The sequence below is a fragment of the Vipera berus genome (assembly GCF_964194415.1).
Source record: "Vipera berus genome assembly, chromosome: 3".
In the NCBI taxonomy this organism is placed as follows: Eukaryota; Metazoa; Chordata; class Lepidosauria; order Squamata; family Viperidae; genus Vipera; species Vipera berus.
The window spans coordinates 131,195,949-131,209,596 of NC_138204.1; the positions used below are offsets into that span (position 1 = coordinate 131,195,949).

Sequence of the window (13,648 nt, forward strand, 5' to 3'; positions counted from 1 at the left end):
CGCTCTCCAATCACCGCTCTCGGTTGCTTCTTCCTGTGCAACCTGCCGAACGCTGACGGAGTCGTCCGGACTTTTCCGACTGGCTGCCCTTCCCTTCATCCCGATGCTGCTCGCTCTCCCTTTTTTTTTTCCACCCCCTCGTCCCTTGACTTCCCTGGGCGGGGATAGGATTCTCTTCCTTCCTTCTCTGTTCCCACCCACCTTTGCAATTGCAATCAAGATGGAGGAGCGGGGCGGCTTCAGTTCTCGTCCAGCGCACTGTTGCTAACGCAGCTGCTCCTGCCTGGCTCCCCAAAGACTGCAATAGCCTTCCGCCAACTTGCACGCCCGCCGCCGCCACCTGCCACCTCTTTCCCTCCCACCGGCTTTCTGCTGCTGCATTGATTGCAGCCCCTTCCTCCCATCAACATCCATGCGCCCTCCCTTCCCCCTCCTGCGATTGTCTCTCTCTCTTTTTTTCCCTTTGCTCCCGCATGCATCCATTGCTTATGCATGCGTCGCACACCCTGCCTCTCTGGAGGGGCTGCCGGGGGCTCTCCTAGAACGGTAATCGCCCAGCGCAGACCTTCCGTCGGGTCCTCTTCCTATTATTGTAACCATTTGCTCTGCTGCCTGTGCAATCGAGCCAGCCATCCATTCAGCCACCTCTTTCTTCCCCCACCCCCGCCACTTTTGCACCATCACCACCACCACCGTCTCTCTGGATGGATTTCAGAGAGATCCGGTGGGGGGAAAAATAAGATTTCGTTTTTTCCCGTCATCCTACTGTCAGGATCTTGGAAAGGAGGCTGATCATCGTGGCGGTAGTAGAGGGATCAGATCCGGAGGAGCCACCGACCTCAGTCAGAAGCCATGAGCGGTTCCACAACCGCCTCCTCCAACAGCGGCAACGCGGCTGGGGAAGGGGCGGAAGACGCGGCCAAGGATTCCGCGGACATCGCGGCTTTCTTCCGTTCGGGTAAGTTTGCAAACCCAAAGCAAAATATGCTCTTCCAGGGTGGGGTAGGGTGGGGGTGATGATGATGACGTTCAAAAGAGTTCGGGAAAGAAAGGGGAGATTCTCCTAATGTTCTTCTCTTCCCGTCCCTTCTCCCACCGGGTCCGAAATTGATGCTGTCTACATCCATGTTCACAAGCAAAGGGAGTGATTCATGTCTGGAAGTTAAAATCCTGCCTAAGGAGGTGCTTCCCTTTCTAATATTTATGGAAACGAAGAGATGCTGTCTTGGCCCTCAGTAAAGGTCATCTTTAGTGCTGGTATCTTGTTGCAAAACAAATCCCCCCTTTTTATAAAGTCGTCTTGTTAAAGGAGCTGTGAAAGTGAAGAGAATTTTTTTTTACAAAGGCTTGGTCTGTAGGTTATAAAGATAGAAGGTGCGTCAGGCTTACTTGTATATTTTTAAGGATGATCTACAGTTGATTGCTAAGTGTTCCTTCCTCTCGCTGTTTAAACAAAAAATGTGATTAAAAACAAAAACAAAAAACCCAGAAATGTATATTTGAAAAAGCTGTGGGGAATCAGGAGTGGCCGTGTTTGAACAGAGAGTGGGTTCAGTCCTATTGAATGCAAATTCATAATATCAAGGTGGACTTAGAGGAGCACTTTTCAAACGTTAAAATCCCCCTCTGACACTTGACTCTGATGGATGAATCATGAAGATCTAATAAACACAGTGGAATCTGATAAGCCAGAAGTCTCTTTATCCCTGCTGTGCCCTTAATGTCATAACCATGGCCTTGTTCAGAAGCCACAGTTCCTGATTGTTGTAGTTGGTGGGAATACAACTCTTTTTGTTTTTATTTTCCAGAAAAAGAAAGTATTATTTTGTTTTGCAGCTTTTTCAGGGTCTTTGGTAGTTATTTTTTATTAAAATGGTAACATAGTACAGATATTCTTTCCAGCCAGTTTAGTTGCATTTTGCTGTCAATTCTCATATTATTGAGTGCCATATTGATTACATGAAAAGAAGAAGCTCTGATTGGTTTCACTTTTGGAGAGTACTTATTAGGAATCTGGTAGAATGTGGACAACAAAACACTTCCTATTTATTGTAAGGTAAGATTTTTTTAGAGGGCCTGATTGCAAAGCAATGAATGTATCTTTGAGACTTAAGCTATAAGAAAAATACTTCCACACGGGACAAATGCTACAAGCCTTTCCTTACATGGTCACTCCAGCTGTTGTGGTAACCTTCCTGTATCCAGTTACAGTGGTGGTAAACTTTTTTTTTCTTTTTCTAAAGCTTGTTAATGGCTTACTAGCTGGAAATGGAAACAAAAGTAATACAAGCAAACAATAATTTCCTCAGACTTTACCCAGGAAGGGTACAAGCAAAAAGGGAATCTCTATTGTTAAAACTGTCAGATTCCACTTTTTTTGTGGTGCCTTGGTGTTTCGAGCCTAAGGGAAATAGTCTAAAAGAGAAGGAGAAAGCAAGCATTCGTAGAGATTGCTATGTGCTATGCATGATTGACATAGAAATGCTGTGTTATCTTTGAAAGCATGTATGTGTGTGCTGTTCCTGGGATACAAGTAGGAAGTGCAGATTTCTCTTTTGTTGCCTTGAGTGAAACTGACAGTATTTGGAACCAAAGAAGGGATCACTGATGTTAGAGAAATTCAAGCAAAGCAGTGGGTCTGGCTTTATATTGTGGAGGTAAGGCCTCTCTATAGTGGGGTGAGAGATGTGGCTCTCATCATTACAATCTGCACTGCCAAAGTAGGCATGTCAGAAAAGTATTTCCTTCCCAACTCTGGCTGGAAGATCTTTCTGCTAATTTTTTTTATTAACCTGTAATAGAGAAAAAGTGCATTTCCCCCTTTTTGTGGTCTCTTTGTCTTCTTGATTAACACTACCTATAGGTTGCTTATTATTTTTTTTAATGGAAAGGGGGACCAAGCAGCAAGCTTGCAAATGTATGAATTGGAATGCCATTTAAAAGACTAAGCCCGCTGAGACCTAGGGAGTGTCATTTCTTCAAAAATGAAGTGCAGGAAGGTTGAGTGAAGGTTTCAGGTTAGCCTCCCTTTGTGATAGGCATGTAGGAGGAACATCAGATATAACTTGTTTACCCATCATTGTATTGGCTTGCTTGTCTTGGACACACACAAAAATGGGGGTGTCCATGGGCAAACGAAGACTATCAAGATATTACTGGTATGCTAGAGGTTTGTATTCACACCTGATCAGAAATGGCTGAGCTCAGGCTACTTTATTGTACCTATAGTACTTTATTGGATGAATAATGTAGATTATGTAGATTGTTTTAATGTAGATACATTAATGAATAATGTAGATTCCCAGGGTAGATATATGAATCCTGTTCTTCAGAAAGCCACAGTCCTGTTTATTATTACTGTCACTGGGCAGTGCTCAGGCCAGAGGCTTCTTACTCTTTCCAGCTTTGCGAAATCACTCATCACACAGCACAGTTTACAATACGATTTGCATTCTGGATCATTTGAATATCACACAGCTTCATATTCTCACAAGGTCACATTTGAAGTGGAATTGTGTAATTTGGTCTCTCTTGCATTTCAAAGATGTTTTGAGGTTATATGTGAATAGTTAAAAGGTTATCTTATTCTTGTATTTGGGCTACCTTTTGTACTGGGGGTAGCTTCGATATTGAGTGGATTTTATCTCAAAAGTCTAAATTGTAACTCCAGTTTTAATCATCGGAAGTTTAGGAAATGGGTGGTTTCTCTTCCTGGTCAAAATAAAGATGTCTTCCTCTTTGAATTCCATTGTAAAACGTATTCCCTCTGGATTGTTCTGTTTCAGAAATTGTTTGATTCGACATATTGCTACCCATTGGACTACTGGGAATCTTTCAATAAAAGCACAAACGTTTGTGTTAGCACTGATGGAAAATGTGAAAAACTATAAAAATCATAGTGATGGGCAAATATGCACTTCCTGTAAAAAGGGATTTAAAGCAAGCTGTAGAGTGAGTCATGACATGGCATATTCTAGGAGGTGATGGGATTTTTTTTTACTTGTCATAGGCTAATATCTAATTAATATTTTTAATATATTGCAGTATCCAGAGGCTTGAAAGTAGCTTTTTGTATTTGTTGATCATTGGTTTTTATGCTACGGAAAGCATCCTAAAATAAGAATTTGAAAAGAGAAAACCTGGAATGGAGGCATAAGGAGGGCAGGCAGTTGATATTCAGTATGAATATATAATAAGGGAGAGAGAAGAAATACAATAACTGGAAACTGACAGAAAAGGGAGATTTAGAAAAGATGGGGGGGGGGAGAGGGGAGAGATTAAGCCAAAGACCGGCTTTCCAGGCATGTAAGTAGGAGTATGTAGTTAGGGAGCAACAGTGACTGGTCTTTTAGGATTGCAAAGGAGGGAGTGGGCTTTGAATTTAAATTGATGCTGCAGCTGTTAAAAGAGTGTTATTAGTCATTGGGAAGGATGGACTTTTTATGGCATGGAATGTATTGAATGGGCTGCCAGTTGTTTCCACTGGGCTACTTAGTCTGAATCAGTCTCAAATTCTGCTTGTTAAGAGATCTGAGGTGTTGAGTCGCCTGATCACCTATTAGAAGGAAAGGAAGAAAATATTTAGGAAGACAAGTAGGTGCTGCTTTGTAGTGACAATGTGTTGCACCATTCTGAAAAGATCTAAGAAACCAAGTGAGATTATGCTTACAGTTGGATAGGTCCAGCCAAACTGAACATCAGTCTGGGCTGACAAAGTAGTGTAGTATAGAAATAGCACTTCTTGCTGTTTGTAAAATGCCTGCCTTCTATCCCCATGTAGTCTGAAGGTTGTGCTGTGAGAAAGTACGAGTAGAAACTTCAGTACTAAAAACTAAGCTAAACGATAAATCATTGGTTAGATTTCTTGATCTTTTCTTAAGAAAAAAGATGCAACTCTGGAACCTTCAAACCGAATTGTGGTGTAGCAATTTTAGCTGAGTAGAAGAAAAAAAAATGCAAGCCACTTCCACCTTTTTCCATAAAGCTTTCCTTTCTATGTAAGGTTGATGAGAATTCACTTCTCTCTGCCCCCCTAGATGACTGTGTATATTTTTTTTTGTCTGAGTCCAGGGCTACTCACAATTATTTTATATTGTTTGGACACATGATTTCATCCCATCTCATTTAGCTAGACTAGCAGACCACAGTGCTTTTAAGGACATTTCTTTTAAAAAAAATCCTGCAGCACATTTTATTTCCTAAGAAATAGTAGATAGATATCTCAGCATGCTGTGAACTGGTGGGAATGTTCCTATATATTTAAGGTAACAGATAAAACAACATTTGTCACCAGATCCAATATGCACCTTTTGAAAGCATAGTGTATCAAGCCTGTGGCCATAATACTTTAGTAGATATAGAATTCCTGCCAATATTGTTTTAAATTAATATTGGTGGCACTGTATAGCTTCCATATTAAAAAGCACCACAAAGGCATTATTCATTGTGTTAACACATCTCTGGTTGTACTACATACGAGGTCTTACAAAAAAATTCTTGCCATGTTCTTCACCCCTCATTCTTTCCTGTTCCTGGCAATTATATAATCTGACCCACTAGATCTGATGTGCTGCTTAGCACTTCGTGGTCTACATTTTTAAAATATCTTCTAAAAATAGATGAAGGAGTGACTTTGAACAAACTAGATCAAGAAAAGTTTCAGAAGTTGTGTAATGTTCAAAGATATTTTTGTCTATCTTTTGAACCACTTAAAATGGAATTAGTTTCTTTTTGTTCAATATTTTTACAAATCCCATAAGATCCAGTTTGGTTTGGTGGTTATGGCCCCAAACTAAAAATTAGAATGCTATTTGTTCTAGTCCTGCCTTGCTGGGCAACCTTGGACCGTTCACTCTTAGTCCACAATGTCAGGCTTAGACAACAAGCCAGTCAATTAATTCCTGCCACAACCAATGGTTAAACACTTGTTTGATCCCAAAAAAGTGGACCCTGCACTTGCAGGAAATCACTAGGTTAAAAAAAAAATTTTTTACAGTATCCCAAATAATGAAATCCAAACTTTTAATTTTAACCACTTTCTGGTAATAAACTGCAGTACATACATATTTAAATCATATCAATTGCTGCTAAAGAACATCTTTCATTGCTGAGATTTGTATTCTTGAGTTTACCCCTTTATTAGTGCTGTCATTGTTTCCTGTGGTGTCTGTTTCCTTTATATCGAGAGGGAGAAAGGGAAAAATAATAAAATTTTCTGTAGTGGACAATAAATTTAATAAATAATGCTGCTTATAAGCCAATATAAATATGTTGTGTATGTCTCTGAAGAATTATGAGCTTCCATAGATTATAATTTAAAAATAATTTCCCTAAACGGAACCAATATTTTAATATCCTAGAGAAAGATAATTTTTCATTACATATATCACAACTTATGCTTTCTCTATGAGATCAGGTTGCTTGACATCTTACCATTTTTCAAAAGTATATCTGTATACTATTAAAACTCTGGTGCCTGTAATTTTTAACCGGGCAAAATGGTGCCTTGTAGGTGCAATACCTCGTATTGCACCAAGGTACCTCAAATGGGCTAACTTACAAAATACATCCACAATCCAAGACCCATGACTCTCATAAAATTGAAATTTGATAAATTTTATAAAACATTTTATGATATATGACAATATGTCATAAAACATTTCTGTGGTCAACTCTTGATGTTTGATTGTGCTGTACAATTCAACATGGGCTAATTTCAAGACAGGTACCATCTCTGAATATCTCTGAATTTTTAACAACTTTTCAAGTACGTTAGAAACTCTGCCATTATTGAAGGGATTGAGAAATCTAGTAGGAAATATCACTGAAATGATGATCCAAGGTATCATGGGTTATCTAGTTATTGCTAAAACTCATGTTTAGTTTAATATCTTTCTTATCCTTTTTAATACAAAATGATGCTTTTATGATGCTTTTCCTTTTGCAATATTCTTCAGAACCTTTTGGTTACTAATGTTTATTTTGTTTATCACTGGAAATGTGGCAGAGTGTTTTCTTATTTGGCATGTAGCTTGAGTCATGGTTTAAAGCTTGGTTAATGCTTGGGGTGGGAGACCACCACAGGTGAAGGAAAGCAGTGGCTAGTATCCCCTTCCATATTCTTGTCAAGAAAATTAAATTGTTATGTACATATAGTCACAAGCAGACTTTAATTCTCTTTAACTCACCTTCATAATTGCAGCAAGGTTTCTTTAGCTTATCTTGGAGCTTTTGAGACTTGCCTTGATACTTTGACTGGCTGTATTCTGCCATTTTTCATTTAACTCCAATATGTTTAGTGTTAACCATTTAAGAAAAATTGGAACATCCCCCTTAATTGATTTTTTAAAATAACCTTGATAATAATGAGAGACACTTTGATGTAGTGGTTAAGACACTGGGCTAGAAACCAGTGCACTATGAATTTTAGTCCTGCCTAAGATGGGAAGCTACCTGGGTGACCTGGGACCAGTGACTTTCCCTCAGAACTAGGAAGAAGGCAGCGGCAAAATATTTCTGAAATCTTGCCAAGAAAACTGTGGGGATTAGTCCAGGCATCTCAACTCAAAAGCTCATATATGTTATACTCTGTTTTATTTCAGTTGATATAAATCTTTCACTGATTTATTTGTTGCATTTTAAATCTGCCTTTTTTGCCTACAAGCTTAAAGTGGTGTCTATGAACATCACTCTATTTTGATCCTCAAAACATCCTGAAATACATTGAGCTGAGAGAGAAAGGCTAACTTAAAAACAAGCAGTAAGTCTGTAGTTGAGGAATTTGATAATCTCTAAGACTGCATTGTAACTAATATGTTGGATTAAATTTGATAACATTTATAGGGAAATCACAGTCATGATTTGCATCACGGCCCATTGTTCAGAAGACAATGTTAATAAGCTTTATTACAAAACACTGGGGTTATTTCTTCCCATGTACTTTCTAACTTATAGCTGAAGTATTACACAAGCACAAGTGTACTTATCCAGACATATACATTGTATTGTTGATTCTGCCAACCCTCAGTTTGCAGAATCATTCAGTGGCATTCAAGTTTAAGAATTATTAATTGTGTCTGAGCTTCAGAATCAGTTAAGATAAACTATCTGATAAAGGCCATGCTTTCATTTGCAGGCTCTCCCAGTATCTAGGCCAAGGTTGCCTACCCCTGATCTAGGCTCTGGCATTTTAGAACAAATTATACAATTAATTTAAAGGTAGTCTAGTGCAGGGGTTCCCAACAGCCAGGCTGCAGACCAACACTGGTCTACGGACCACCAGGAAGTGGGCCACGCAAGCAAGCAGAGCCCCATCTGCACATGTGCACGATCCAGGCAGCACACAGAACCACGCCGCACCCGGTCTGTGGAAAAAAACCTTCCTCCACGGAACTGATCCCTGGCGCCCCAAAGGTTGAGGGCCACTCCTCTAGTGGTTTATGGGCAGCAGCTTTTTGTTTGTTTTGGTGAAATTTCAAATGGGATACATTGAGAGGCTTCAAGTGAAACCCACATTCAACCAAATATTAGGCAAATTAGGTTCCTGGATAGAGCAAATGATAGGATAAGGTGTGGATAGATGAGAATCGCTCTTCTATGGCATGAGAAGTATGAATTAAGATCAACTTTATCTGTTTGAACTCAGAGGAAAGGCTGTCCTTTCCTTGAGGTAGGACTTCTTTACTGCAATTTATATCAAAGGATGTTACCTGACTGGCTTGGTTAGCTTGTCTTGTCTATCATAAGCATGCTTAAATTGTATTTATAATATATTTTATAGATTAACTTAAATGGCTGGTTTTGAAATAGAACAAATAGGATATAATAGCCAAAAATGGCTTTGTTAGTGTGGCAATATCTATGAGAAAGGCAGGGCTAGATGAATCAAAAGTTGGAATTAAGATTTCCGGGAGAAATATCAACAACCTAAGATATGCAGATGATACCACTCTAATGGCAGAAAGTGAAGAAGAACTAAAGAGCCTCTTGTTGCGGGTGAAAAAGGAGAGTGCAAAAGTTGGGTTGAAACTTAACATTAAGAAAACCAAGATCATGGCATCCGGCCCTCTGAATTCCTGGCAAATAGATGGAGAAGAAATGGAGGTAGTGACAGATTTTATTTTCCTGGGCTCCAAGATCACTGCAGATGGGGACTGTAGCCAAGAAATTAAAAGACGCTTGCTCCTGGGGAGGAAAGCCATGGCAAATCTAGACAGCACACTAAAAAGCAGAGACATCACCCTGTCAACAAAAGTGCGTATAGTCAAGGCTGTGGTCTTCCCAGTTGCAATGTATGGCAGTGAAAGTTGGACCATAAGAAAGGCTGAGCGCCAAAGAATTGAGGCTTTTGAACTCTGGTGCTGGAGAAGACTCCTGCAAGTCCCTTGGACTGCAAGGCGATCAAACCGGTCAGTCCTAGAGGAAATCAACCCTGACTGTTCTTTAGAAGGCCAGATCCTGAAGTTGAAACTTAAATACTTTGGCCACCTAATGAGAAGGAAGGACTCACTGGAGAAGAGCCTAATGCTGGGAAAGATTGAGGGCAATAGAAGAAGGGGACGACAGAGAATGAGGTGGCTGGATGGAATCACTGAAGCTGTAGGCGTGAGCTTAAATGGACTCCAGAAGATGGTAGAGGACAGGAAGGCCTGGAGGAACGTTGTCCATGGGGTTGCGATGGGTCGGACACAACTTCGCAGCTAACAACAACAACAATCTATGAGCCAAAGTATCTAGAAAGAATGTAGATATCAAAGTAACTGAGTTAAATAAAAAAATAGATGTTTGGTTCATATGACTGTTTATCAATAAGGTATCAGTGATTGCTTTTAGATCATCTAAATTGTTTTCAACTGTAGTTGCCTGACAGAAGCTGAGTCTTTAGTTTTTCAGCTTAATTTGGATCATTTTGTAACAGAGGAGTCATAATAAGAACTAAATTCTATGGAAGTGGAGCTGAGCAGAATATAGCTTTGGGGCAATGAAATATGAGGATATGAGTAAAGAAGTTAGATGAGGGAGACTTGGCCTTAACTCTATGTCAGCCAATTCTCAATGTACCTGACAGATTGTTACTGTAAGGAAAAATGGGAGGTGGGAGTAGTGTTTATAGTGCCTTGAGTGCCTGAAGGGATGTATATCTAGCAAATCAGCAAAGAAACAATGGCCTTCTGGCTTTTCATGGAGCAACAATAGGGTTGACACCAGGCTGATGGAGATGTCAAACCAGCTCTTCCAGAAGCCCTCTGAGTCTACATGACTTAGTTCTACCTCCTGCCTTCCTGGAAGACAGAGAGTGAGGGAGATCAGTCTCACAAAGTATCGATGGAACCATACTTCTATTTTAAAAAAAAAGGAAAAAGGAGAATGTTAAAAATTATTTTTAAATTTAAGTTGTCATATAGTGCCAAAGGGCATAAAAATATGGAGCTGTTAAAAACCATCCCCATTCCTCTTGAGAATAGATTAGTTTTGGAACTGATACAATCTGTGTGATTTTGTTATTTGGAAAATACCTCTTCCTGAAAATTTCAACTTTAACCAGGGTTTGGATGAGAATCTTAGCTCTCTCTCTTTCTTCCCTCCATCAGCATAAACCTTCTTTATCTTTTGTCACAGAGTTCTCATTCTGTGTGTTTTTTTCACAAAAGAAAAAAAATCTACTTGGAAAGACAGGAGGTTAGGAATATCTCTTTTTGTTATCTGCAAACTAATATATCTCTCCTCAGAAAGGTGTTGATTCAAATTCGTACAGATTCATCTGATGTGCCAGTTACACCCATTCCTGGATAGGGAAGCTCTGCTTACAGTCACTCACACTTTGGACACTTTCTAATTGGACTGTTGCAATGCCTTATACATGGGAATGTCCTTGAAAATTACCACTTGGAATTACAACTAGTGCACAATACAGCAGCTCATGTGGTAATGGTCATCTCTTGATTTCCCCAAGCTGCACTGGCTTGCAGTTTCTTTCCAGCTACATTTCAAGATGCTGGTTATCACCTACATAGTAGAGAACCAGGTTGTGTGAGTGGCCACCACTTTCTTAGGTTAGGTCTGTCTTGCTAGATTGGATAGAATGGGCCAGTTCCTGATTTCTTTCTCCACATGTCCCCATAAAGATAGACACCACTAGGCTAGAAAGTGGGAGACCATGAGTTCAAGTCCTGTCTTAGCCATGAAAGCCAGCTGGGTGACTTTGGGCTAGTCACTCTCAGCCCAACCCACCTCACAGGGTTGTTGTTGTGGGGAAAATAGGAGGAGGAAGGTGTGTTGAATATGTTCACCACCTTGAGTTATTTTTAAAAATAAAGGTGGGATAATACATACATACATACATAATCAGTCTAGTGGGAATTAGACATGTGCTTTTCTTCAGTGGCTCCTCCATTATGGAACTCCCTTCCTCTAAAGCTCTGGCAGGCTCCTACACTCTTAATCTTCCAGAAAGCCATTAGAAGCTAGCTTTTCTTGCAGGTGCTTGGATAGTATAAGAGCCAAGGGGATTGTGTAGCTCAGGGGTCTTCAAACTTGTCCCTTTTATGACTTGTGGACTTCAACTCTCAGAATTCCTCAGACAGGCATGCTGGCTGAGCAATTCTGAGAGTTGAAGTCCACAAGTCATAAAAGGGACAAGTTTGAAGACTCCTGGTATAGCTGCTTGGATGTAATGCAGTTGTTGGATTGGGTGCCTGCATTTTGTTGTTCTACAGGTAGTCCTTGACTTACAACTACCATTGAGCCCAAAATTTATGTTCCTAAGTGAGACAGTTTTTAAGTGAATTTTGCCCTATTTTGACCTTTCTTGCTCAGTTGTTAAATGAATCACTGCAGTTGTTAAAGTTAGTAACATGGTTGTTAATTGAATCTGGCTTCCCCATTGACTTTGGTTGTCAGAAGGTCTCAAAAGGTGACCACATGATCTCGGGACACTGCAACCATCATAAATATGAATCAGTTGGCAGGCATCTGAATTTTGATCATGTGACCATGTGGATGCTGCGACCGAAGTAAGTGTGAAAAACAGTAGTAAGTCACATTTTTCAGTGCCATTTTAACTTCGAACAGTAACTTTATGAACTGTTGTAAGTTGGACCACCTGTATTGTTTTCATGATGATGTTTTTTTATTACTGATTTTTGCTGGTCAGATGTGTATCTCACAAGGTAGATGGCTAAAGTTCAATAATGGTCATCTCCAGAGATAGGAGGAATAGGAAAAATTCATACCAAAATCTTAGAAATGGGATCAGAATTGTATATTTTCTTTAGTTGTAGTGCTAGTTCTAACAATAGTTCTAGAAAGCTAAAATCAAACCCCTCAATATTTGGAGATAATGCTTAGCATCTGATAGAGTAAAATATTACTTTTTTTTAACAAATATTTGTTTTCTTTTGTTTAAACTTGTTCAAAGAGGGAATCTGCTTAGCCTACAGAATTTATTGCTTGATCCATTGGGCAGTTCTTAAGTTCTAGTTATGTCTTGAGTTAAGACATAACAAAGGAATTGTAAACTGGTCATTTTCTAATATATGTGTAACTTTCTACTATTTTGAAAGCTTGAGATGATTTCTCCCTTGTCACATAGGAAGAATGCCCAGTCTAGAATGCATGTCCACACATGCAGAGAGAAATAACTATTGCCCATATGGTTAATGCTTCTGAAACTGAGCTGTGCGTCCTTAAAACCTACACTAGGGAATTATTAGCACTTTGCTTTATGTTTCTGGGAAACATATCTATATGGAACTTTTCCAATAACATTAACATTAAAAGAATTTCAAGTAGCAGTGTCTTATACTAATGTTGCAATATATATTGAGTCTGAGCTAGAACTTAGTTTTCTTATTCTGAAATTAATCCTTGCTTGAACAAGCTTACTCAGCCAGTCCAAACAAAACAAAAATGCACCCATGTTTTTTTTAAATGTGCAAAGCTAATATAGCCCATGGAACAGCTTATCACTCATTGTGAATTTTCAGTTTTTCAGTTCATGACTAGGGCCGGTAAGGTCCTAAAAGTTGGAAAGATAACTAGTTTGGCAACACATGACAAGTTTAGCATAATGTCTCCTTCAGTGCAGTTGGACAGATAGTCCTGTAGTTACCTAGTTTAACATCCCAGTGCTTAAGGTCCAATAGATTCATTCTGACCAACGCTAATGCCTGATTTGCCTTGTCCGTATAGGTAACCCTTGGATAATGACAGTAATTGGGACCTTAATTTCCATTGCTAAGCAGCACAGTTGCAAAGCACAATGTCATGTGTCCATATTGCTTAGCAATGGGATTTCCAGTAGTTCTAGTTGCCATTGTTAACAGAATCATGTGCTGTTGTTAAATACAGTATCACATGGTCACCATTTGTAACCTTTTGCTGGCTTCCCCATTGACTTTGCTTGTTGGAAGCCAACAGTGAAGGTTACATATGGCGATCACATGACTGCAGGATGCGGTGACAATATAATCATGAACTGGTGGCTGAACATCTGGGTCACAATAACGTAACTGTGGGGGTAGTGTGATGGACAGAAGATAGAGGACGAATCATAAGTACCGTTTGCTCAGTGCCGTTGTAATGGTCACTGAATGAGTGATTTGTAAGCAGGGACCCCCTGAAGTTTAGAATGTAGCATGGTAGTTGAAGT

The 13,648-nt window shown here is 39.6% G+C and overlaps 1 protein-coding gene across 2 annotated transcripts in view; it reads left to right on the forward strand.

Moving 5' to 3' along the window:
• Positions 1-485: 485 nt before the first annotated feature.
• Positions 486-13,648, forward strand: part of TRIO (trio Rho guanine nucleotide exchange factor) — a 266,591-nt gene continuing 253,428 nt past the window's right edge. For both annotated transcript variants that reach the window (XM_081322967.1, XM_081322968.1), the window contains exon 1: positions 486-958. In XM_081322967.1, the coding sequence (XP_081179093.1) occupies positions 853-958 (106 nt within the window). In that variant the 5' untranslated portion in view covers positions 486-852. The remainder of the gene's footprint in view (positions 959-13,648) is intronic.